This window comes from Neurospora crassa, linkage group IV, assembly GCF_000182925.2.
Source record: "Neurospora crassa OR74A linkage group IV, whole genome shotgun sequence".
Lineage (NCBI taxonomy): Eukaryota > Fungi > Ascomycota > Sordariomycetes > Sordariales > Sordariaceae > Neurospora > Neurospora crassa.
In genome coordinates, this window is record NC_026504.1 from 3,336,607 (window position 1) to 3,362,555 (window position 25,949).

Below are 25,949 nucleotides of genomic sequence, written 5' to 3' on the forward strand. Positions count from 1 at the left end.
TCAATTCTCTCTGTGATGATCAAGGCGCCGTGATATCTTTCTGACACGAAAGGAAATGGCGATCCGGGTAGATAGCATCTTCTCCGGCAATCACTAAAAGTACATCCTGGCAGTCCATTTTCCTGCCTCTGAACGAAAAGATGAAAGAGAAATGGACCCGGAACTTCAGATGAGATATCGCAATCGAAAGGCGCCAAACGCTTGTGTAGATTTGCAACTCACATGGGAGCAATGACTGGGGCGTGAGTCCAATCTGAGAATCCCCTGAAGATAAACACACTCACTCCCAGAACGCCTTACACAACTCAGAACAATATGACCGCAATCTCACCATCACCATCACCATCACCATCACCATCACCATCACCATCACCATCACCATCACCATCACCATCACCATCACCATCACCATCACCATCACCATCAATCCAACTCTCCAGTAATATACCCCATCTGCCTCCTGCCCCCTCCTGGCTGACCCGCCCCATTCAAGCTCCTCGCCAACCTCTCCTGCGTCTCCACCAACTTCTTATGCTCCCCCAACCTCTTCACCATCCGCGCATCACTCATCGCCTCGATCCTCTCCATCTCCCTGCGTTCGTGCACCCTCACATCACTCAGCTGCTTCGCCGCTTGCAGCCTCTGCTGCTCCCACTGCGCCGTCTGTTCCCGCTTCCTCTCTTCCATCTCCAGCTCCGCCTCGCTCACCAGCCTAGCCCTCGATAATCCGGCTTCGAGAAGCTGGCGCTCATGCTTCATGCCCGCTTCGCGTTCAGCTTTACGACGGTGCAGTTCGGCCGCGAAGGCTTCTTCTTCGACCGTCTGCCGGCTGCGCACGGCTTCCATCTCCTCGTCCCGCTGCCGGCGGATGCGACTATCTTCTAGCTCGGCGCGCGCGAGGAAGATTTTGTTTTGCATGGTCGCAATCTCCTTTGTGCGCGCAATGGCAATGTGGTGTTCCTCTGTCTCCTTTTCGATACGCTCGGCGCGGGCGCGACGTTCGCGTTCGGCGCGAAGGAGCTCGCGGGGCAGGTTGACGGCGCCTTCGGGCTGTGGCCCGTCGTTGGCGTAGTAGACGTCCCGGCAGCGGTAGGATCTAAGGAGGTTGAGGAGGGCGGAACGGTCGGTGCTGTTGGGCGGGAGGATTCGGAGGAGGTATTGGGTGGGAGAGTAGGTGTACACGCCGTCGGTCCATTGGTGGTCGGGGGCGTTGATGGTTTTCCAGACACCGGCTTTGAGGAGAGCGCGGGTGATGGGGAGTGGGTCGGTGGAGTGCAGGGCGAGGAGGAGCACGGATTTTCCGTCGGCTTGGATGGAGAGATCACTGCCTCGCTTGATCAGTTCGGCCATGACTTTTTCCATATCCTTTTCTTGGGTTGATGATAGGGGGCCGGTTTCGGCTGCGTTGAGGCATAGTTCTCCTAGGGCGGACCGGCCGCCATGAACGATACTAGGGAAGTCGGGATCGTGGCCGAACTCGATCAGCACTTTGACTGCTTCGAGGTTGAGCTTCCTAGCGGCGTTATGCAGGGAACCATCGTTGAGAGATGGCTCGGCAGCCAAGAGACTCGCCATCATGGCTGTGCCTAGTTCGCCTCCAATCGCAGTAGCCAGTGCCATCGGAGTGTTATTATCAGCATCAGCAACATCCACATCGGCACCAGCGAGAAGGAGCGCCTTGACCAGATCTGGCCGTCTGTTTTGGATGGCGAGCATAAGCGGAGTCTGTTTGGACACTCGTGTCTCAAAATTGACTTTTGCCCCTTTGTCAATGAGAAGCTGGATGATACTGCTGCTGATGCGCTTTTGAGGCTGACTCAATGCCCAAAAAAGCAGATTGACCTGTTCTTCTTCGCTGCTATCCATGACTCTCATGGTCGTGAGCTGGTCATGATAATAGCCTGCATTCAGAAGCGTTTCCAGCAGTTTCTCTGACCGAGGATATTTGTTGAGCGCACGAAGTAGAATCGGCGGGGAGGACGGTGTCATGACGTCTAGCCCTTCTCCCTCAAAGTCGTAGCAGATGAATAGTTCGACCAGTGACAGGATCTCTTCTTCTTGGAGGTCTGCGTCAAATATGTGGGGAAACGCCATGGAAACCGAGTGAGCATCTGGATTCTGCTGCAGAATCAGCTGTATAAGTTCCGAATTCGCCTTCTTGGCTGCTTTCTGCAGCACGAGCCCATCCTGACAAGTGACGCTCGCCCCATGTTGTAGCAAAAGTGTTGAAAACCGACGAGCCAGTGCTTCATGTTCAGTCCCGTATGCGTCAACAGCAACATTCAAAGCCGGGAACAAAGGCTCACCACCCTCTGCGCCCTTCTCCAGCAACATCTCTGCAATCAGGAGACCTTGTTCAGTCATCCAATCCTCAGCTGCCTCTGGAGTAAAGGAATGTTCGAAAGTCCACGAGACATCCTTTCCGGGAACATCAAACGTCAGCAAAGCCTCCAGCACATCAACCCGGTACGACCGAGTCGCATCCATCAACGTCTCGCACCCATTTACCAAAGGCGAAGCACCATGCGAGAGCAGGAGCCGAATCAAGCGAACATCGCTCTCCTCCTTTACAGCCCTATGCAGCGCGGTATGCACATCCTCCGATGGCTCTAGCCCTGCAGCAAACAGCCACTCAATGACTTGATACCTTGCGTCCTGGCTCGATTTCCGGCTGGCTTTCAATGCTTTAAGCAAGGTCTGTTGCGACGGTTTCTTTTGCCGATCACCTGCTGCTTCTTCCACACCCAACATCAACTTTAGACTTTTCAGCGCTGTCCTCTTGGTCGCCTTCCAAATAGCTTCGCCAGAGTTGTAATCCGGATCCGCCCCATAAGAAAGCAGCAAGCGCACCAGAGCCTCGCCGTCATCGCCAAGAATTCCCGCGGCAATAAGCTGTTTGTCCACGACCTCGCCGTTGACTCCTCTTTCCAGCAGGAGTCGGAAGATCTCCGTACGATCCTTGACATCCGTGACACTAACACTCGCTGCTTCAAACCCCTTTACTAAAATCGGCTTCTTGACCTGAGCCGTGGGGTGCAACAGTGCGCTCAAGACGGAGATGGCAGCGCTCTTGCAAGCTTCTACTATCGCTTGACCTTCCTGGTGCTCGAGGCTGGCTCCGTGGCCCATCAATAGATTGACAAGTATCAGGTTTCCATCGGACGCCGCGGTGACGAGTGCGTCGGAGACTTCAGAACCGGACACCCCCCTCTTAAGCAGTGATGCGCAAATCTTAGGATTCTTGAGCTTGACGGCTTGTGCAAAGGTGGTATTGAGCACCGCTGCAGGGTATTTTCGTGAAGACTTTGCCAAAATCAATTCCACTGCTTGAACATCCTGCTTCTCCACCGCGAGACCGAGGGCTTTGCCATCTGTTGAGTCGGCGTAGGTTGATAGAAGTTCGATCAGTTGGTAGTCAGACAAATGGGCATGTAGAGCGTAGCTCAGCGCCCTATTAACTTCTATACTCGGAATGCCGGCTTCGACAAGCTTCCGGGTGAAATCTTGACGGTTACTGGAATCCGGTATGTTCACCGAATGTCGAAGTGCCGCAGCTAGGGTGTCGGGTGCTGGCTTAACACTCAGCATTAGGTCCGTCAACTGTGTGCTACATGCCTTTACGGCGCAACAGAATGCGGCGGCGTTGTGGGAATTGATGTCTGCACCGGCTGAGAGGAGAATTCCAACGACATCATAGTTGCGACTTTCCAATGACATCTGAAGAATAGCCTGAACCTCGTTATATAAGAGAACATCTAGGTGATCCTTTTGTGGGATTTGGCATGAGAGAAGAAGAGACATTTTGGCAGCTTTTGCAGCTGTCGTTGGCACTTTGGAGAGATCGTTGAGGCCGCGATTCACTGTTTCGGGTGTCGGCTTTCCGTACTGGATAACGAGCTCGAGGATGGCAGGATCGGGATCGCGAACAGCTTTGAACAGTTAGAAACGCATTATCTATAACAGCAGAAACATATAAGTCAAGCATACCGAGAGTGACAGGCTCGCCGTCTTTGAAGTTGGCATCCACATTACCATGTTTCAGCAGGAGAGAGAATAGTTGTACATCCAGAGGTTGGGTAGCTAGTAATTGTGACAGTGCCGCGGATACTTCGTTCCCTTCTCGACCAGCGCCTGCCTGAAGCAATAACTCCACGATCGTATACCGGACTTCTTGATGTTTAATCAACATGGCTTTAGCCATAGCCGCAACAGACGTTTGAGGTGAGAGTGGCCTCTTGAGCATTTTGCGCAGGAGTGGTACATCCCCAACAGCAATGGAAGCCAAGACTCCATATTTATTGTCGGAGTATGTGCCTTCAGTGTATCGCAAAAGAAGGGAAATGAACCTATCGTCTCGTCTGGGGTGTTGTTCTTCGATTGCCCCTGTCAACGCAGCGGATAGACAGGGCCCAGAAAGCCCAGCAGCCAGAAAAGCCTCGGTAATGAGGTAACGTTCATTAGGAGCCAATTTCTTGACCTGCGGAAACACTTGCTCCAGCGTTGACGGGGACGGCTTTCCTGTCAGAAGCTTCTTCACCATGTCTATGTTCTCGATCATGACTGCGTTGTTTAGAGCCATTCCATTCAAGTGGTCCACCGAGGCCATTTCATGTCGGGCGTGCTTCATCTGTGGCGAGCCTTTTCGGAGCTTCCCTTCTGGAACAGGGTTTTCGGGAAAATACGGTGTAAGCAGCAAATTTACCGACTGATCATCTCCAGCCCTCACCGCAGCAATGAGCGCGTCGCCCAACGCAGTGCCCCCGGCACCTTTCCGAAGCAGGATGTTGAGAAAGGCATATCGGTTTTCCGGGCTGACTGTCGTCGGAATCACTCCAACACACCGAGATGCGAGGCTGGGACTCAGACGCGTTCGATCATTTAATAGTAGCTGAAGAAGGTTGTAGTTTCCTTTCGTAATGATATCACATAATACCTTGGCATCTTGGTACTCAACTGAAGCTCCGTTTTGGACCAAAAGATGAATCATGTCGACATTTTCAGCCTGGCACGCTTGCTGCAAGGCGACGGCCGCCATATCGCCAGGGGCACCGGCGCACAAAAGCGCCTCTGTCAAGAACAGCTTCTCATTGGGGCCAATGGATTGGCTGAGAAGCTGTTTGAAGCTCTCCATCAGACCGGCCCCTCCGGGTGTAGGTGGCTGTTTCCCCGTCAAGATGGCGAGTGCAATGTCAACTCTGCTCTGCCCAATCGCTGTCCTGAGAGCTTCGGCCGTGTCAAAGTCGGCATCCGCGACTGACCTGCTCAGTCTCCAGACCGTCTCAAGACATCCCTTTCGTGAGGCATCGATGAGGCATAAGGAGAGTAGCTGTGACGAGAAGCCGCCCGGTGACTGAAGAATAAGTCCTACAAGATCCGGATGACCACCCGCAATACATAGCTGGCGAAATTCGATTTGGGCATTCTGCGACTGGGCAGGATTTGCGCCGCGTTGCAGTAGCAGGCCCAGTATTATGAGGTCTTTGGATCGTATTGCGTCGGGCAATGCCATGTCGAGCGCGATATGGTCTGCATAATGGACCAAGACGGCAACCATGTCCGTTTGACGGTTCTGGATCGCCTTCTGCAATATCTCACTCCGTTCTTGGGACTTCAAGCTCCTTCTTCTAGACAGAATGGAGTCTGACCTGCTGCCTTTTAAAGCTTTGATGTTCGGATCCCCCCCAAGCTCGAACAGTTTTCGAATGAGAACATTTGCGATAGCGGGCGAACCCCCAGAGGCGACATGGTTGTCGAGGGCGTCGAAGATTTCTTTGGCTTCCCATGGCTTCTTGGTAGACGAAAAGGCTCGTTTTAGGGTACTTTGTGAGCTTTCAGGGTTCTCAGCTTGTCGTCGGTGTCTGAGGAGTTCTTCCGCTTGCAAATCATCTTGTGGGCTCGGGGTAGGTAGTCGGGTCGGAGGGAGTGGCGAGATAGGCGGTAGCTCGGTAACACCAACGGCGACAGCGAGTTCCAGGAGTCGGGCCCGCCGACTATCCTGTGAACGTTGAGGCGACACAGCTGCCATTTCGACCTTGTCGTTGTCGAGCTTCACAAGCTGGATACGGCTAAACCACGGGAGCAAGATTTCGGCCCCGTGCCGCTGTAAGTGCGTGAGGTTGGATCAACGTCCCATATCATGCGAAGAAACAGAATTCGGCCTATACGTGAGCTTCCAATATGCGACTGACTGGGCAAAGGTGCTCTCCGTATGAGTAAGCAGGCTGTCGAGGAGAATACAGCTGGTCACCGATGAAAGCGATGGCATGAGAGTAGTTCGGCTGGGCCGTAGAAAGGGTTCAAGTTGAACAAAGGGAACGCGAGTTTAAGCCTCGTCCCGCCTCTTTGGCAAACAGTCGATATCCAAAACCGTGTATTATGTGGTGACGTGGTGGCGGGGCAGTGTTGGTCACGCAAATGCCTGCCCGCTTAGGTACCTAACAGCCAGTAGTAACGTAGAATTGCAGAAGACTGGTATGAGATCATTGTGAGAAAGGAAAACGATCATGGAAAATTGACACCAACTTCCACTTGGATATTCAAGTTGGGCAGGATCACTCGATTGCGCATTCTGAAACACTATGATGATAATACACCAAAGCTGCGCCGAAGCTCTCACTGTGGATCCATACAGTAGTATGTAGCTCTAAGCCCAGGCAGCTGGATTTTGGGCTGAATGAATGGAAAGCCACCTCCAAAGATAGCACCCGTGGGATCGATATCCCTAGATACCCAGCCGTGCGAATCTCCGAGGTACCCCAGCAGGTAGAGGCGATTTCGACCAGTCTTTCCCCCCCTCTCGTGGCGGACGCGCGCTTGGGGAGTGACAAGCGTCGACGATCAACAAAACGCTTGCGAGGCCCTTTGTGGAACAGCCTCAAATCTGGGCATGGTCGCGGAGCTCTGTCCACTCAGGCCACTGCTTCCTCAACATTGCTTTTTCCTTTGGCACCGGAGTACGAGGTACTGCCCCTGTCTATCAATAACCTCCATGTCGCCGCTCGTTCCAGACTCCCGAAAGTTTGTCATTCTCCAGTCATTGACGAGTGCACTGGTGCTGCAGCCAAAGCGCAAGCACTCGATGCGCAGTTGGAATGGCATGTTGGATGGATGGATGGATGGATGGATGGATAGATAGAAATCGATCCTCCACAAACAGACACGAGCTGACTGCAGTGATGAGATGTGAAATGTGCGATTGCGGAGAAGACGTGGCATTTGAGTTTTGGACGATGGATGATGGGATGAAGACCAACGGAATGCCATCCTGTTATTGCATGTGGCCATCTCGTCTTCTACCAATCAAGCATTTTCCAAGTCACTGTCTTCAACGTCTCACTCAATCTTCAACGAGCTGTGCCTGAGCTGAAGAAATGGCGCCGGAGGAAACGAGCGGAATCGGAAACAAGTGAACAAGGCGGACTCTGTAGATCGCGACGCCACGAGGGAATTGTTATAGCGCACGGGAAGACCTCATCCGCGTAACCGAGGCTAACAGGAGGTTTCACTCGAACCAAGTGCCATACAAAATACGGTCATTATTCGTTCCATTTTGTGGCTGGCAGGCAGCATCTTTTGTAAGACCGATGCAGATTATTAGTGCCCATGACCCACCAAATGGCTTAGACAGGTCTTGGCGAGATAGTGCATGTTAGACCCAAGTCAAAGGAAGAGATGCCAAACGTCATCGGGCTTTGACGTCTCGAGTATCGATACATGTTTGCTTCGCCACGAGGGGCCTGATATTACGATGAGTATCCCGAGCGCCGGATCGTTTGATGTTCTTCTGATCTCATGCTTTTTCTCCCGTTTTAAGCTCCTACACGGAAGGTTTCACCCGATGAACATCTCCAACAATAACAGCAACAGCAACAGCAGACCAGGCTGACCAACAAGACTGGTTGTTGAATTGCCCGTACCTGGCATGGCTGAATGAGCAGACTTTGTTCATGCCTGTCCATCTCGATGACCAACTCAAATCCTGAGGTCCGCCGCTGCTTGGCCGCAAAGGATAACTGATCGTTGGTTGAATGAAGACGGCTGTAAATGGACGACCGGGATTGACATTTCAATCCGGAGCCGCGGATCCCCTCCCCTTCAGCTGCTCCACTCCGAGATCCCGATACCGAATAATAGCGCCACCCGGACGGAAGGGAACCGAGTAAGACACACCGCGACTCTTCATATTGCTGCCGAATGCTACGACTCCGGTTCCGCGATAATCATAAACCAACTCTCGATACTTGTGTCACACCGTCATGATTATGAGATGAATATTTCCTCTCGAAATGCTTTCTGATCAGCAATCAATGATAACATTCATTGGAAGGTTGTATATCCAGATCGAAGCCGAACAACACCTGATCAAGGTACCACTCGGCTGCTTCACGGTTAATCGTGTGTTTGATTACATCATCGGCCCGTCTTATCTTCTATCTGTGAGTTTCGAAATGCCGTTCGGATTTAGATGGACGCTCAGAGGTAAACAGACGGGAGAGCACAATCATTGACAATGGTTCGGGGATAAACGCGAATCGTTTTCCCATATCTTGATTGTACAGGTTGTATGTAGGTGCTTTTTCGCATCACGACCAAATCAACGGATTGACGTGATAGACTTTTGTTCTCCGTTCTCACCCGGCAAGTCAGTGTGCAAACGCAGTCGACTGTCCCCTTACCGCAGTCCGCACTCCGCAGTTCTAGCTCGTCGGTCGTGGGGCCAACCAGTTCGGGCCAGCAAGGTTCGAAACACATCAAACACGATGATGACCGCAGGCACCGGTTCACGTCACGCTACTACCGATATCATCTCCACCATCAACACCATCGCGGTCCACCGCAGTCGTAGTCGGCTCCTTGAGCTTCCCCTTTTAAACGTGTTGACCCCCTCGAGTTCATCTCGTCGTCGTTTTGCTACTTTTGCTGCTTTAACGAACTGTTCCTCCTATCTTTGTCGGTCTTCACCACTAACATCGCCAATTCCCGCTTCCCCGCACCAACACCACCATCGCAACATCCACCCCACGCCGTTCGTCTGCCCGGGCACCAACAACATTTGTACCACCAGCGTAAAGCGTAACAATTTCCGAGCCAAAAACACACATTTTTATTCCACAATGGCTGCCGAAATTCCAAAGACCATGTCCGGCGTCGTCATCGAAAAGCCCGGTGGCGTCGACGTCCTCAAGTACAAGACCGACCTGCCCGTGCCCGAGATCAAGGAGGGTGAACTGCTCGTCAAGAACGAGTACATTGGCGTCAACTTTATTGATACGTAAGCTTTCCTCTCACCCTCCCCTTTTCCCTTTCTACCTTTTATATAAATTCCCCCCCCAAAAAAAACTCTGTCTAACCTCCCCCCCTCCCCGCCCATAGCTACTTCCGAACAGGCCTCTACCCCTCCGCCTCGGGCTACCCCTTAATCACAGGCAAAGAAGCTTCCGGCACCGTGGTCTCCTCCAAACACCCCCGCTTCTCTCCCGGCGACCGCGTCGCTTACCTCGGCGACGCTGCCTACGCGGAATACACCGCTGTATCTGCCTCTCGCTGCATCGGTCCCCTTCCTGAAAGGATCTCCTCCGAGACCGCCGCCGCCGCCCTGCTCCAGGGTCTCACAGCCCTTACCTTGGTCCGCGAAGCTGCCGGCATCGAGCAAAAGCTGGGAATCAGCGAAGGGCCCTGGGCGCTGGTGCACGCGGCCGCGGGCGGCACGGGCTCGTTGCTGGTGCAGATCTTGAGCATCATGGGCGCCAAAGTGATTGCTACGGCCGGAGGACAGGAAAAGTGCGAGCAGGCGCATCACCATGGCGCGCATTGGACGATAGATAACAAGAGCGAGGATGTGGTGGAGAGGGTCAAGGAGATCACGAATGGACGCGGGGTGGATGTGATTTTTGATGGAGTCGGTAAGGCTACGTTTGATGCGGATCTGGAGATGGTGGCCAGGAAGGGCACGGTGATTAGCTTTGGAAACGCGTCGGGCAAGGTGGAGCCGCTGGATATTCTAAGGTTGGGGGCCAAGAATATTAAGGTGATGAGGCCGGTTCTGTTTGGATATATCGTCACCCCGGAGGAGTGGGAGAGGTGGACGACCGAGTTGTTTGAGCTGATCAAGACGGAGAAGGTCAAGATCAAGGTCCACGAAGTCTACCCCCTTCAGGAGGTGGCGCGTGCGCATACCGACCTGGAGGGCAGGAAGACTACCGGCAAGCTGTTGCTGAAGCTTTGAGGAATAAACGATCCTAACCAGTCAATATTCTTCGGCCCATAGCCATGACATATATATGACAATATAATAGCAAAACACGGAAGGCATCACGGCATGCAGAATTCATGCAGACTTTCACCTCGGTATTCTTCTATGAGATGCTATCTATGAGGTTGATTACGTTCAATCGGAGGGGGTGTCATGAACTTGAGCAATACGTAGCAACGTAGCGGAAGAAATCATAACACAGTCGTAACAGAAAAAAAAGGGGGGGAATAAAGCAAAGGGGGAATTGTTAAAACAGTGTGATGCGACCCAGAAGCCCCAAAACGATAGAAGCCAGAATGTAATAAGTGTGAAGGTAAAAAAAAAAAAAAAACAAGAATAAAAGGGTGGTCGTAAAGCAGTGAAGAGCCCGAGAGCCCCTTTTAGTTCTTGACGGCCTTGCTGGCCTTGAGCTTCTCCAAGAGCTCGGCCGGCGGATCTTGTCGGTAACCCTTGGGGTTGTTCTCCACCCAGCGCCATAGATCGGCGCATGCGTCCTCCAGGGTGAGCTTTGTCTTCCACTGGAGCTCCTCGTTGGCAAGCGCGGGGTTGGCAGTCAGATCCAACACATCGCCGAGTCTCCTGTCGACAACCTGGTAGGGCAGGTCACGACCGACAACCTTGCTGAAAGCCTTGATCATCTCGAAGACTGTGCTGCCACGACCGGAGCCAAGGTTCCAGGCCTTGACACCAGGCTTCTTTTCGCGGAGGTAGTTGAGGGCGGCAAGGTGACCGCTGGCAAGGTCAAGGACATGGATATAGTCGCGAATCGCAGTGCCATCCTTGGAGGCGTAGTCTGTCATACAAGGTTTAGCATCCTGTCATGTGGGTTCGAAACTGTTTTTGCCGGGTGGGACTACTCACCGTCACCGAATACCAAAAGCTTGTCTCTCTCCCCAGTCGCTACCTTGCCAAGCAAAGGCAAGAGGTTGTAAGGAACACCTTGAGGGTCCTCGCCCATGATACCGCTGGGATGAGCACCGCAAGGGTTGAAGTAGCGGAGCAAAGCGCCGTTCCACTGCTCGAAGGGCTTGCCCGCCTTTTTGGCCTTCCTCCTTTCGGCTTCAATATGGTCGCTAATGACGGTCTCAATCATCACCTTTGTATGACCATATGTGTTGGTGGGGCCAATGGGGCAGTTCTCGGGAATGGGGATCATGCCAGGAATACGGGTGGCATCACCGTAGACAGTGGCGGAGGACGAGAAGACAATGTTGGAGACATTGTGCTTGGCCATGGAGCGGAGCAGGGTGATGCTGCCGCCGACATTGACACGGTAGTACTCCAGTGGGATTTCGCCAGACTCGCCAACGGCCTGCAGGTCCACAAAATACGACTGTTAGCTGATGGTCACACCACAAACACAGACGGACATGACATCGGGTGATGGCAGGTGGGCAACGTACCTTGAGGGCGGCAAAGTGAATGACGCTGTCGATGTCGGGGTGCTTGGAAAACACATCGTCGAGGCCGGCCTCATCTGTGATGTCGACCTGGTAGAAGGTGGGACGCTTGCCGCAGATAAGCTCGATGCGGTCTAAGGCGGCCTTGGACGAATTGAGGAGACTATCGACAATGACGACATCGTAGCCGTTGTCGAGAAGGGCGAGGGTGGTGAAGGAGCCAATGTAGCCAGTACCACTGCAAAAGCAAGCCACAATCAATATCTCAAGCCGCGACAACAATAACAAGGGCAAAGCGCCACGCGCGCTCACTAGACAACGATGACGACGACGACAGGACAAGGACGTGATGGGATGATGATGGGTGGTTGCGGCGTGCAATTGCGCGCGCGCCCGTCGAGGCGTTTCTTGTGTTATTCAAGGCGATCCACACAAACTGCCCGTGCGGCGGGAATTGGAGCGCGGTGCAGCATCTTCAAGGATGACTGCCTGGCGCAGTGTTGTTGTAGTTGGGCTGGGCGTTCGGGGAGGGTGGTTCGTGTCGTCGGGTGTTGGAGCGGGAAAAGGGCTGGAAGGGCTGGTCTTACCCGGTGACGAGAACTGTTCCCACAGCCATTTTGGATGCTCGATAACGCGATAGCTTTGTTTCCTTTTTTTTCTCTTCTTCCACTTCTCTTCCAAGACTGAAGTGATGCTGCTGCTGCTGTTGATGCCGTTGCCGCTGCTACCGTGGAGAGAAGGAAACGAATCAAACACACAAACACACAAAAAGAGTGACAAAGGGTGGAAGAGGATGGTTTGGTAGGACCGGTTAAAGATAGAAAGGAATTGTGGTTGGTAGGAAATGCTAAGTAGCGAACGAGAGGGCGGCAGGGCAGCGCATGCAAAGGTTAATTAAGCTCGGTCTTGGAGCCTGCAACGAGGGGTCTGGTGGTCCGGGAATGGGGCCCTGGCTTCCATTCCCTGGGCCTGCGATGGACCGTGATGGACCGGCATGGGTCTAGGCTGGACGGCGGCACTATCACATCCTGGTGTCATCCTGCAATGGCATACCGACGGGTCCGGTCATGAAATGACGATTGTCGAATTTCGCTAGACCGTAGTTTGCCGTGGGGCGAACATGAAACGACAGGGAACCACATCGGCGACCCAAACAGAGGCAGGACCGTGATGATTGTCGATGGGATCATTGTATGGAAATTGAGATGAGACTCCCGTCAGAGGTGTTTTGCCATCCGTTGCTCGCCGTCCCGGGATTACCACGTTACCTCTACCCTGCCGCACAGCACCCTGCGACGGGTTGCGGGTTCTAACGGGTGCAGCCTTTCCTGGATGTTTTGTCGCAACATGCAACGGCAAGGTTTTGGAATTCGAGGTACCTACCAGACCACGGCGACCCCATCTGCTTCTGAGAAGCTTCCATCCAGGCCTCCCCCGGTCTCCCCCTGCTGCCAAGTTCTCGAGATGGTTCTATTGTAGTGTTGTACATAGTGTGAAGGGGGAGAGGTAGGTAGGTAGGTAGGTAGGTAAGTACGTATGTGCAGTTTTTAGTAACATGTGACAAAAGTCAAGACCTGCCCCTGGGGAGCCCACATCGGGCTTCTGGGGGACTATGCATAGCCTACCGTCAAGCTTTTTCCCCATTCTTCTCGATGTCTTGGCCCGGGGAATAAACATGCCTCCCGTCTCTACCCTACACCAGGGGCAGACGGGAGTCTGGGAACTGAACTAAGCTAAGGATTTGCTTTCCCACTTCGGATATCAGCTTCGGAGACTCGAGACGCAGTAGCCAGTAAAACGATACACAGTTATATTAAATGATAGCCAGCGGGTAGCACGTAACAAGTTGCAATGTTCCATGGTGGAACGTGCAATTTGGATCGTCTCTGCTGCGCCAGTTAGAGAACTTGCTTACGCTGGAGGTCCTGGAGATGTTGTGACAATGAAAACTGCCTGGGAATGTTGGTGGAGCCTCAGTTGCCCCAGGTTCATCCCATCTCGATGTCGTCAAGTCCGTGCTAGGCAGATTGCAGTGAGAAGAGACGGCGATCAGACCGGATTGGAAAGACAAGAGATTTCGGTCTACCTGATCTGACACGACACAGCCCTGGCTCCCCTGAACGGGACCGTGGAACAAGTCCCTGATTCCGTCCTCGAGCCCCCGAAGATCGGGAATTCAAGATACAGCAACGGGAACTGCATATCTCTCGCTTAAGCGCATATCGGTTCGCTTATTCATCGAGCCATTCCCGCGACTCTTCATTCCCTTTCCCTTCCAACCGTCAGCCTCCACCCAGACGCTATGATTTTGCTTGGCGCCGCGCAACTGGGCTGAAGTGGGGAGCTGACATCAGCCGAGGCGGGAAGTTGCACTTTGTGAAGGAGCACGAGCCACAGGAGAGCCAAGGCGAGTGCCCCCTGATGCCTGACCTTCCACCTTCAACGCAAAGGAAAAGCGCTGTTGCGGCAGGCAGTCGGCCGCGCCAGCAATGCGCACACAGGCACATAGCTGTTTCATCGCATCCTGTCCCGTCTTCAATCTTTCCACTTGCTCCAAGCTGAGGGCACTCCCTCGCTTTCTATTGTGATTGCGCTGCGTCAAAGACAGACGGGAACCTTCGACGAAGAGCAGCCGAAGGGTCCCCTTTACAACAAAAGGCACCATTGAACAAGAGGCTCTCACCAGACAATGACTGCTAACAAAGGCAAGGCGGACAGCTACAGCTCAACATGAAAGGCAGCTCGAGTCAACCAAGACATCGATCCACAAAGAGACGAGGCCGTTTTCAGAACAAAAGACACCAGCAACTTGCCTTGTCCGTTTGCGAATGGATGCATGCATTGTCAATAACAACAACAACATCAACAACATCCCTACTTACCCCAGAGACATCGCTGTAGCAAAGTAATAATCATCTTCTGATTCACTTCCGCCGGGCCCCCTTTGCTCAGCGCTTTTCTGTCTTCATGCTGGACAAGCCACGATCTCAACCTCAAAACATTGAATGAAAAAAAAGTGAAGCAAAAGTCAATTGTTCCCCAACATCCACGACGTATCCACAATTTCTGTCAGGAAAAAAAAAAGATTCCCAGCGTTAGAAGGCTTTCGCTCAAGTCTCCTTTGATCGCTGCTGCAGCCTAGCATCGCGTCGGTGCCATCAATCGAAGCCACGCGTGCCGAGTCTGCAAGGGAACGCTGCACATCATCGCCGAGGACCCGACTACCCGACTTTTCACTGCGTTCAGCGAGGAGGTTGGGTTACTTTTCTTCAGGTCTCCCTCGCGTCGGATCTGTTGGCGCAATTGACCAACGGTATCGAGTAATCACCTTGGGCATCCGTAGGGCTCTTCAGCAGTTTCACCTTGATTGGAGGCGGGTGCCACGTGTTGCGCGCCTCGCAAATAGCAAAAGTCTGGTTGCCGTTCAGTCGCAGTCGCAGTCGCAGGGCGAAGGCGCATCAACATATCGCAACCACCCGAAGATCAACCTCCAATATACAGACCGGCGGCGGCTTCGTTGTCTGGCTGGTCTGGACAGGAGGACGCTCACCCAAGCAAAATCGGCCTGCAGCGGCAGCCTCACAAAAAGAACCCCAAGAGCCACCTCACGGCTCTGCATTTCGGCCCAGCCTCTTAACACCCATCGATTCGTTGTTACTAGCAACTCGTCTTCAAAAGACTTGGGCGGCATCTTAGTCGTCTAGTCCGACATTTAAATGTGAGTTTGGATCGCCCCATGCACATGCTCTAACCGCGGCTCTTGTTTTTCTTTTTTCAATTCGCCTATAGTCTTCAACATTTCTGTAACGGCTCTCAATTTTGGGATCTTTTTCCTCAGTAGCACATTGTTTCCAACCGTCTCTGTTCATTGCGACAACATTGTGTCATAGGAAAAAGAAGAACATCAGTTGTTCACATTTTGGATTTTATAACGCCTTCTAACACTATGGACAGTTCATATTCCAATCACTGGTCCCACGTTGACCTCGCGTTTCACGACGTTAACAATCTTTTCACAAAATCCACGGCAACCATGCCTCCTAGACGGATAACGCGGAGGTCGGCGGTGTCACCTTCGCCTGCCCTTTCCGATATAGGCACGCCAAAGCCTGGAAAGCGCGGGACTTTGATTCCTGTTAAGCAGGTCAGGAATCAAACGCCCACCAGATTCAGTCTCAGTTATGGCTCCTCACTGGTGGCTATGCCAGACAGGAACAAAACCGCTGCAGGTACTGATCTCGAAACGGCCTTCGCCGAGATACACGAAACTGTCAGGACCGACAATATCAAGGCTGAGGCTCGCCGTCGAGAGCTTGATGCGCGTAGGGGTAGCACAACTCCTGGCCCCAGACGCCCTGACCCAATTGAGGAAGAAACCGAAGAGGAGGAGGAAGAGGATGAGGAGGTGCAGGAAGAGAAGGAAGAAGACGATGACGACAACCAAGGTGGCTACTACAATGACGAGGAAGAAGAGGAACCCGCACCAGACCCGCCCCGGCGTGCTACGAAACCAGTCCAAACTCTCAACAAGCTACAAGATCAGATTGAGAAGGCAAAGCTACTAGAAAAGCAAAGGGCGGAGGAGAGAGCAGCGGAAGAAAGGGAGAAAGCGGAGAAGGACGCTGCGGAGAGAGAGAGGAAGAGGTTGGAGAAAGACAAGAAGGACAAAGAAGAGAGGGAAAAGAGGGACAAGGCTGAGAGAGAAAAGAAGGAACAGGCCGCGAAAGCTCAGCAAGAAGCCAAAGTAAAGGCTGCGCGTGAGGCCCAAGAACGAGCCGAACGAGAAGTCAAGAAACGAGCACGCGACGAGGAGGACCAGAAACAGGCCGAGCTGGAACGTGCCGAACGAAATGCTCGGCTAAACCGTGAGCGTTCTGAAGATGCGCGGCGTCAAGCCGAACAGAAGCACGCAGCAGAGGCTGCGCGTAAAAAGGAAGAGCAACGCCAAGCTCGAGAGGCAAGCGAAGCAGAGATGGCAAGCCTGGAGGAAGCAAAGAGGCAGGCTATGCGACCACCCCCTCCACCTTCCAAACAACTGCTTTCAACACCACCTACTTCCAGGACAAGGGAACTTGTGGTACCCGATACCGGCAACAGCTACGTGGAGGAAAGCGATGTCTACACGGACTCGGAAAAGATGAGGGAAGTGCTCGAAGAAGAGGTGCGAATGGCTCAACAAAAGCGATTAGCCCGATATACCCCAGAGCCTCCAGAACCACCCAGAATCGCAAGGCGACCAGCGTCAACCCTCTCCAATTCTCTCCAACCTCCTTCCCATCAAGTCGATCAACACCAAGACTTGTTCGACACAGAGGCGAAATCCATGTCTGACAAACAGTATCCGTCCTTTGGCAAGGTGTCCAAGCCCACAGCTGCAAGACCAAACCAAACATCCAGGCCGCGAGCCGAACAGTCAAATACCACCAACGTGGAAACACCGCCTCCTCCGTATACTACTGCTCCTCCTACCTTCGTGCAACGATTACTGAGTTTGATTCGCCGTTCGACATGGGGCGTGTGGAAGCTGTTCACATTCCTTGTACCAGTGCTCCTCATCGGTCTGATAGTCTTAACCGCGTCTTCTTATGGTTCGCCGGATGCGAATACCAGCATCCGATGGTATGGCTGGAAGCACTGGAGGAGCAACGTCGGGCAGTTCATCCCCAGTCATCCGCAGCTAACGGATGATCAGTTTAATGACTTGAAGGACTTTATCCTTGAACAATCTTCTTCTACGGAGAGTGCTGTCAAAAACATCCAAACTCTTCTTCCCCGGATGGTGCACGTTAAACGTGGTCCAAACGGCGATCTCATCATTCAGGACGATTTTTGGCATGCTCTTCTGGATAAGATGCTCAAGGACAGCTCGGTTCTCACGCTTGACGGCACTGGTGACATTTCCGAAGAGCATTGGGACGCACTACGGCCGCGCCTCATCAAAGCCGGACTTTTCGAGAAGGGCCCATCGGATGAGCATATCTTGCAGATTGCTGAAGGCACTGTTTCCAAATCTTGGGAACGTTGGGTAACCAAGAACGGGGAAAAGGTTGCCCAGGTTGTCAAGGAGCATCTACCAGGCGACAAAGGCGATGGGGTCACGCGTGACGCAGCCATCAGCCGAGATGAGTTTGTGGGCCTCTTGAAGAAAAGGATTGCAGAACACAAGGAGGAGATTGATGGTCAATTGGATTCCGTCAAGAAAGGGCTTGAGACACTCATCGACACTACGGTCAAGGCGGCCATCTCCAACTCCGAAGGCAGTCTTTCCAAGTCCGAAATCACCACCTTGGTTAGGAATATTGTCAAGAAGGAGATTCCTCGGGCGCAACTTGAAGCAGCCGCTAAGGACGGCATCATGCGCAACTACCACGACTACGTTGAAACTCAAGTCAATCATTTCGGCCTGGGCAATGAAGCTGGTATCGTCTTGTCGGAATCATCCCCCGTATACCGACTTGAGTCGCAAGCACTGCCAGGCAACAAGCACCTCAGCAAACTGCTCGGCAAGCCGAAGCCCATTTCGAGCAAGGATAAGGTCACCCTGGAAGCAGAATACATGCTGGCGCTCTCTGCCTGGAACGACGTTGGCCAGTGCTGGTGCGCTGGCATCTCAGCCAGCAGGGGGGCCGAGCTCGCCGTGGAGATGGCCAAACATGTCATTCCCCAAGCCATCGTCGTTGAGCACGTCCATCCGAACGCGACGAATGACCCTGGGTCCATGCCCAAAGACATTGAGATTTGGGGATACTATCCGGACGCGGACGACAACAAGCGACTCCTGGCTTGGATGGACGAGTTGTACCCTGGCGAGCGCGAAGCTGACATGAAGATGGTCGACGCAAACAACAAAAAATCGCTGTCCCTCATCAACAGAAAATACGTCAAGATCGGCGAGCTGGAGTACGACTATGCCAAGACCAGCGGTAGCCACGGCATGTTTGTCCACAAGCTGTCGGAGGAGTTGCTCGATCTGGATGCGGCGACGTACAAGGTGGTCGTCAGAGCCAAGACGAACCATGGAGCCCTGGATCATACATGCATTTACCGCCTGAAACTGTTTGGGGAGGAATTAGAGTACGAGGGCGAGGAATAACAGGATTGATAATGGGTATCTGGGCGACGGATCTTGAGCTACCGAATACGTATTGAAGGGAAAAGCAAGGAAATTGGGAATGGGGCAAGGCGTTTTGGTCCTTTTTTTTTTTTTTATCGCTTTCAACTTTGGGAAACGTACATATGGGTGGGTCTAGTGGGTTGGTTTTATTGCGGGTGTCTACCTACGAAGGAATCATGTGAGCGAGCGATACCCGTCTTCAAGCTCATTTTTTTCGTGGTTCAATACATTATGCTTTCATGATAGTTTGGCTCTTTTCATTGCTCAGGCACGGTGTTGATGTTCGAATGTTGCTGTTCTAAGTGAAACATGTAGATTGCTGAAGTTGTGGGCGCTGAGATAAAACCACTACAATTCGAATTTGGTTCGATGCAAAAGCTACTGTGAATTTTCTACTTCAGCCCCGTACAACTGCCCATCCAACCCATCATGAACCATAGCAACGACTTGAGAATGTCACTGGGGGCTGACAACTCGATGGTCGTCTGTCTGCTCGTATGACCCTAACCCTGGTCTGAGCTGGCCGCGAGTCCGAGACCCCTGCTGCAGATCCCCTCGCTTACAGTGGATGAGGTGGGTCGAGCTGGCAGAATTGCTCTCCGCCAAAAGTTTTCCCATTCGCATCGAACTGAAAGGCCACCAGCGACGACCCGCAGGCAATTGGATTCGCTCGACTAGCAGACCCGACCTTTGGAACTTCGTCGAACCCACCACGCCCAATTTCCAGCACGTTCAGACGATACAAACACAATGGCTCCAGGAGGCCCCAAAGGCCGCGGTGGCAAGGGCAAAGCCGAGAAGGAGAGGTCCAAAGCCAACAAGGCCGAACACAAGACGTTGAAGAGGAAAAGAGAGTTGGAGAACCTCGAGGCGCTTCAGAAGAGAATCGACGAACTTGTAAGTCCTAGTACTGAACCCCCGTTTCTCACCATACAACCGCACACGCTTCTAAATATTGTGTCTCAATCTACTAGGACCCCAAATCCACCGAACTCAACAAGTTCTCGGACCTTCCCCTTTGCGAACCTACCGCCTCTGGACTACGCGCATCCCATTTCGAGGTCCTAACCGATGTCCAACGCGCCGCCATCCCTCTCGCGCTCAAAGGGCAAGATATCCTCGGCGCTGCTAGGACAGGTAGCGGCAAGACCCTCGCCTTCCTTGTTCCCGTCCTCGAGAAGCTATACCGTGCACGATGGACTGAGTACGACGGTCTCGGTGCCCTCATTATCAGCCCGACCCGTGAATTGGCCGTCCAAATATTTGAAGTTCTCAGGAAGATTGGTCGCAACCACAGCTTTTCGGCAGGCTTGGTCATTGGTGGAAAGAGCTTGAAGGAGGAGGCGGAGCGTCTTGGGCGCATGAATATCCTCGTCTGCACACCTGGCCGTATGCTGCAGCATCTCGACCAAACGGCCGGCTTCGATGTCGACAACCTCCAGATGCTCGTGCTTGATGAGGCCGACCGCATCATGGACATGGGTTTCCAACAGGCCGTTGACGCTCTTGTTGAGCATCTTCCCAAGAGCAGGCAGACCCTGCTGTTTAGCGCCACACAAAGCAAGCGTGTCTCGGACCTTGCCCGGTTGAGCTTGAAGGACCCCGAATACGTCTCTGTTCACGAAGCCGCAGCATCGGCGACCCCCGTCGGCCTCCAACAGCATTACATCGTCACACCTCTCCCTGAGAAGCTCGACACGCTATGGGGCTTCCTACGAACGAACCTCAAGAGCAAGATTATTGTGTTTATGTCCTCCGGCAAGCAGGTCAGATTCGTCTACGAAAGTTTTAAGCGGATGCAGCCCGGTATTCCACTACTACATTTGCATGGTCGCCAAAAACAAATAGCACGTCTCGAGATCACGAACCGGTTCACGTCCGCGAAATACTCCTGCCTCTTCGCCACCGATGTCGTGGCCAGAGGTGTCGATTTCCCCGCCGTTGACTGGGTCATCCAGGTCGATTGCCCTGAAGATGCCGACACCTACATCCATCGCGTCGGCAGAACGGCGCGTTACGAGAGCAAGGGCCGCGCCGTCTTGTTCCTCGACCCCAGCGAAGAAGAGGGTTTCCTTAAGCGTCTCGAGCACAAGAAGGTGACCGTCCAGAAAGTGAACGTCAAAGAAAACAAGAAGAAGAGCATCAAGAACGAACTACAGTCACAGTGTTTCCAGTCACCCGATCTCAAATACCTCGGACAGAAGGCTTTCGTCTCGTACGTCCGTTCGATTTACCTGCAAAAGGATAAGGAGGTGTTCAAGTTCGACAAACTCGACCTCGACGGTTTTGCTTCCAGCCTGGGTCTCCCAGGTACTCCACAGATCAGATACCAGAAGGGCGAGGACGTCAAGAAGCTCAAGAATGCCTCGCGCGCCGCCATGTCCAGCGGGTCCGACACCGAAGGCTCGGACGGCGAGATCCGCAAGAAGAAGAAGGAGGTCAGGACAAAGTACGACAAGATGGCCGAGCGTCAAAACCAGGACGTCTTGTCGACGCATTACCGCAAGCTTCTCGGAGAAGATCAGGCAGAAGACAACGAGGAAGACGACTTCCTCTCGGTCAAGCGCGTGCTGGACGACGATGCCGCCCTCGACGACGCCGCCGGCAATGCCAAGTCCGGCACCAACCCCGACGGCACGGCCAAGGTGGTCAAGCTGGGCAAGAACGCCGAGTTGGTCATCGACTCGCACCGTCGCGAGAAGCTGCTCAAGTCCAAGAAGAAGCTGCTCAAGTACATGGAGAAGGGCCAGAAGCTTGTGTTTGACGACGAAGGAAACGCCCACCCGCTCTACCAGCTGCAAGACGAGGAGGACTTCCAGAAGGAGGGCGACGCCAAGGAGCTCAGGCAGAAGTTCGTCGAGAGCGAAGCCACCAAGGTCAAGGAGCAGGATGTCGAAGACAAGCTGCTGGCCAAGCAGCGGAGGAAGGAGAAGAGGGAGCGCGCCAAGGCAAGGGAGAGGGGAGAGGAGGTCGAGAGGGAGAAGGGTCCCCTGCAGCCGGCGCTGCTGGACGCGCACAGCGATGTGGAGGAGGATCCTTTGGCTTTGCTCAGAAGTTTGCCTGTTGCTGGCAAGGGCGGTGACAGCGGTGACGAGAGCGAGGACGATAGGGAACCGCCTAAGAAGAAGGCTAAGAAGTGGTTCCAGAAGGATGACTCGGATACGGAGTATAGCGATGACGGCAGGCCGAGGAGGAAGAAGGCTAAGATGGAGGGCGGCAGGAAGGTCATTGAGATGGATCATGAGCCGGATAACTTGCAGGATTTGGAGGCTTTGGCCGCTGGCTTGTTGGAGGATTGATGAGTTGGTTTTCAATGTTGGTGTTGGTGTGGGAAAAGGAGAGATATCGGGGTTCGTCATCCAATCATGGATGTTTACATACGTATTTTGCGATAGTTTTAGACTTGTTATGATACCTAAACCACGTATTTTGACAAAAGGGTCGGTCCCATGCCACTATGCTCCCTTCGTGTAGAATACATTTCCAGCTCCAGTCTCTATCCATCCTTTCCCAGCAGCTTGCGGCGAGATTTCGGGGTACTGTAAGGCTGGACGAAGCATTTCGTAAGTTTCTGAAGCATGTCTCTCGCTCCTTCCAGCACAGGACAGCACCCCGGACACTCGGATGGATGGCTGCTTCCGTTTTCGCCTTCGTCAATCATTTGTGGATGAAGGAGCAGGCCAGAACCTGGAAGAGAAGTCAAGGTGTCAAATTTGATACTTCGATCATCCCCATCTGAGGCGGGATTGATCTGTTTCTGTCGTTCGTTACCTCTCATTTATTGAAAGTTTGAAAATGCTCTACCTTCTCTTTGTGTCCTCTTTTCCTCTGAAATCATTTTTTTCGTAGGCGAAACTGTGAGGTAACCCAGCTATCTCTCCGCACTCGTGGGAACATGCCTTTTCTTCCAAGTGATTCGCAACAACAGCGGGCTGGTTAATGTCAACCCTGGGTGTCAGCTACACTGGCCGTTCCGTCGCACCACCTATCCTTCAAGGGGGAAAAAAATAATCGATAAACATGATGGTGTTGTATGACATTTACAAGTAGCAATGTCGGCACAGCATATGTAAGGCTCAAGCCTCAGATCAAGCAGTTCGGAGTAAGTTAAGTATCAACACTCTTGCTAGGGAACCCATATGATGATATTTCGTCCCTTGAATTATTTGCACACTCTCTGCAAGAGACTGGTTGTTGTCTAGGTAGGTATCTGATCAAAGCCATCTCGTTCAAGGCATCTGCCTGAGGTCCGTAGCGGGGAATAGGAGAAATGGAGAGTTAAGGTGCTTCCCCTCGACTGACGGGAGGCTTGTGTCAAACGAACGACGGGACGAGATGCAAGCATCCATGATATAGCCCCTTCACGATAAGATGCCGCGTTTGTTGCGATCAGTCTTTTACACACCCACACACCCCTTGGTAAGGCTGTCTGATGTTTTCCTGGACAGCAATTATCGCCGTCAACAGATGTTCGAGATGACTGGTACAGCTTCATCTTACTTGTAAATGCTCCTCTGTCTGTCTTCCGCACACCAGCACGCTTTTTAGCACATTTCCAATTCCGCAAAGACTCGGGCCATTGATTTTCAACTTCTCTGGAAATCAGGCATCATCGGAGATACTTATCCATACCTTATCACATCAGTTGGACCAAGCCGAGTCAAGTTTTCTACTGCCTTCAAGTACTTGATACGTTCTCATCAAGGCACAAAGTTAACGTTGAAACTCCGTACCTTGGCGTCTATTGACCGGCACTCCCTCCTAGAAAAGTAGGCTGGCTTGAATTCCGGTTGTCATCTTTTATTACCACTTTACAATCATGTGCCTTTTCCGTAGTCATATTTGCGCGTCCATCAAGATCAGCTGCAGATTCTAACATTCAGCAGGTTTTCCACGCAGGGTTGAGCGAGTCCTCCGGCTGTCTGCTTGTTTGTACTGCTCGTTGGCACTTGCATACTGCGTGCTATGCCAAATCCCATTGGATGAGGTACCTAGAGGTACTTGATGATAGCGTCACCATCCAAGTCCTCTGCTTCCCTGCCCACTCGTACTTATAAGATGTTTCTGCAAAACGACGTGTGCCCTCTTCGGCCCCTCACCTCAGCTTTGTCATCCAGAAGCCTGCTTGCGGAGATACAATTACATTTACCAAGGCGCCAGCTGGCCTAAACTTCTTTTCCCTCATTGAGATTGACCATGACTACTCTTACCGTCGAGACACGATCGCAAACTGAAAAGCTAGCCTCCAGCAAGACTGAGGCCGTCCAAATCGAGACCGTACAGATAGAGTGTGTCGTCTGCACAGAGACGAAAGACTTTCTTCATTTTCCATTGTCGAAACTCTCTACTGATTGTCAACACGCGATGCGTGTCTGCGTCGAATGTGTTCGTTTGAGCATCACGGCGGATCTCAAAAACAAGCCCTGGCAGGACATCAATTGTCCGGAGTGTAACAACCGTCTCGATGCGGATGTTGTTCTACGTTACGCCAGCCCGGAGAAACGGGCGAAGTATGAAGATTTTCTAACTAAGAACATGCTGGAAAGCCAAGAAGGCTTCAGGTGGGTAAGTTAATGGCTCCCATCGGAACTACCTAGATTTCCCTAGCTCGGCAGCAATCGATAGCTGACCGTTCCGTACTCCAACAGTGTACAGAGCCAAGTTGTGGCAGCGGCCACATTCACGAAGGCGGGTACAGCCAGCCCATCATGAAGTGTCCCAATGGACACTTGTCATGCTACGTCCACAAAGTGCCATGGCACAAGGGCATGACTTGCGACGAGTTCGACATTGTGAAGAAGAACCCGGACAGCCCGGCCTACAAACAACATCTTCGACAACAGGAGGAGAATCAGCAAAGCGAGAAGATAATTGCGCTTACGTCGAAGCCTTGCCCTTCATGTGGGCGAAACATTGAAAAAAATGGCGGATGGTAGGTTTACCTTTTGTGGTGTTTTGCCTTCCATGGTTACAGAACAGGTGGCTAACGTCCGTGGTTGACAGCGCGCACATGATATGTAAGACAATCTCCCCATCGATTTCAACACCATTTTCATATGTTTGTGTCTGAGACTTTTCGTCTACTCTGTTCCCTGTCAGATACTCCCCACCCGTGTCCGCAGCTCAACATGCACCGGAAAGACAAGTTGCTCTTCCTTGTTCATCGCACCCTCTAACACATCATAATATACATGTCCTTGAATTGATCTTCTGATGCTCCTCTAGGCTCCCTGTGCCGCTACGAGTTTTGCTGGCACTGTCGCGATGCTTGGCATGGGCATCAAACCCGTCGACGCTAAGAGCGCTCCCACCACGAATATCTCGTTTCTGTTCCTTCTTTTTTTCTTAAACACGAAGTCTCGAAGTTCACTTCGGGTCCCTTTCCCTCTGTTTTCCCGTATCGACACAGAACATCTCTTTGCACCAAGCAACCATGATCATCAATTTAAGCACTGTGCTAAAACAAAACTCGTGTCTCAATTGATAGGCTTCAAGTGCTCATACGAATTCTGCTGGGAATGCATGGCAGACTTCAAGGAGATTCTGAGGACTAGCAACGATGCTCACCAGAAGGATTGCAGGTTCCATACGAACAATCTGAAGGACTGATTCACGGTTCAGTTTGTTTTGATGTTGAACCTACTGCTGGGTTCAGAGACACTGCCGTACGCTTCTTTCACATGGGATGGACGGCTCAGGAAGTTTGTTGACATTGGAGGTGGTGGTGACAAGGGCACTTACGCCAAGGCAGCTTTGGATCCTGTAAAGAAGCTGTCAAGTCGAGAAAGGAGCCAATTCGAGGAAAATTGAGTGTGAGATTTGGGAACTGTGATTTATTAACAGACCATCCTGATGAAAGAGATGCATAATGCGGAATATTCTTCATCATGGTGGACGTATTGCCTGCCGTAGTGGGACAATGTGCGAGGCGGCTGTCGCTCCCAGCGGTGACAGGGGTAGTAGCAACAGTTGACTTCTAACCAATAACCCTACTAACCTTGATCATCTTGAGCCTTCTACAAGGCACCATTCCTCCCAGGGCAACATTCCCCCTGGGGCACCATTCCCCCTGCACAGACTTCCGCCTCGGTGTGTTCTTGCTGAAACATCAGGTATTGTGCCCCTATATCTTACGATACCGTATTTTACATTGCAATGTGGAGAAGCATGGGCACTCCAACCA

General features: G+C 52.5%; 6 protein-coding genes across 6 annotated transcripts; 4 read left to right on the forward strand and 2 right to left on the reverse strand.

Annotated features, from left to right (window-relative positions):
- Positions 1-396: 396 nt before the first annotated feature.
- NCU04444 (hypothetical protein) lies at positions 397-7,434 on the reverse strand. The gene is made up of 2 exons (XM_952428.3): positions 3,988-7,434; positions 397-3,929 (listed from the first exon to the last, which is right to left on the reverse strand). Exons 1-2 carry the CDS (start codon positions 6,023-6,025, stop codon positions 424-426), a joined length of 5,544 nt encoding a protein of 1,847 aa, XP_957521.3. The 5' UTR covers positions 6,026-7,434; the 3' UTR covers positions 397-423.
- Positions 7,435-7,960: 526 nt separating this feature from the next.
- Positions 7,961-10,350, forward strand: NCU04443 (quinone oxidoreductase). Its single transcript, XM_952427.3, has 2 exons — positions 7,961-9,271; positions 9,373-10,350. The coding sequence occupies exons 1-2, from the start codon at positions 8,760-8,762 to the stop codon at positions 10,223-10,225; spliced, it is 1,365 nt and encodes a 454-aa protein (XP_957520.2). The 5' UTR covers positions 7,961-8,759; the 3' UTR covers positions 10,226-10,350.
- Positions 10,314-12,534, reverse strand: NCU04442 (GAL10). Its single transcript, XM_952426.3, has 4 exons — positions 12,240-12,534; positions 11,656-11,890; positions 11,114-11,564; positions 10,314-11,045 (listed from the first exon to the last, which is right to left on the reverse strand). The coding sequence occupies exons 1-4, from the start codon at positions 12,266-12,268 to the stop codon at positions 10,633-10,635; spliced, it is 1,128 nt and encodes a 375-aa protein (XP_957519.1). The 5' UTR covers positions 12,269-12,534; the 3' UTR covers positions 10,314-10,632.
- A 2,771-nt stretch (positions 12,535-15,305) lies between these two features.
- Positions 15,306-19,017, forward strand: NCU04440 (hypothetical protein). Its single transcript, XM_952424.2, has 2 exons — positions 15,306-15,370; positions 15,607-19,017. The coding sequence occupies exon 2, from the start codon at positions 15,686-15,688 to the stop codon at positions 18,743-18,745; it is 3,060 nt and encodes a 1,019-aa protein (XP_957517.1). The 5' UTR covers positions 15,306-15,370; positions 15,607-15,685; the 3' UTR covers positions 18,746-19,017.
- A 378-nt stretch (positions 19,018-19,395) lies between these two features.
- Positions 19,396-22,200, forward strand: NCU04439 (ATP-dependent RNA helicase dbp-4). Its single transcript, XM_952423.2, has 2 exons — positions 19,396-19,663; positions 19,741-22,200. Exons 1-2 carry the CDS (start codon positions 19,517-19,519, stop codon positions 22,063-22,065), a joined length of 2,472 nt encoding a protein of 823 aa, XP_957516.1. The 5' UTR covers positions 19,396-19,516; the 3' UTR covers positions 22,066-22,200.
- Positions 22,201-24,235: 2,035 nt separating this feature from the next.
- NCU04438 (hypothetical protein) lies at positions 24,236-25,266 on the forward strand. The gene is made up of 4 exons (XM_952422.2): positions 24,236-24,331; positions 24,415-24,698; positions 24,770-24,783; positions 24,992-25,266. The coding sequence occupies exons 1-4, from the start codon at positions 24,302-24,304 to the stop codon at positions 25,063-25,065; spliced, it is 402 nt and encodes a 133-aa protein (XP_957515.2). The 5' UTR covers positions 24,236-24,301; the 3' UTR covers positions 25,066-25,266.
- Positions 25,267-25,949: the final 683 nt, after the last annotated feature.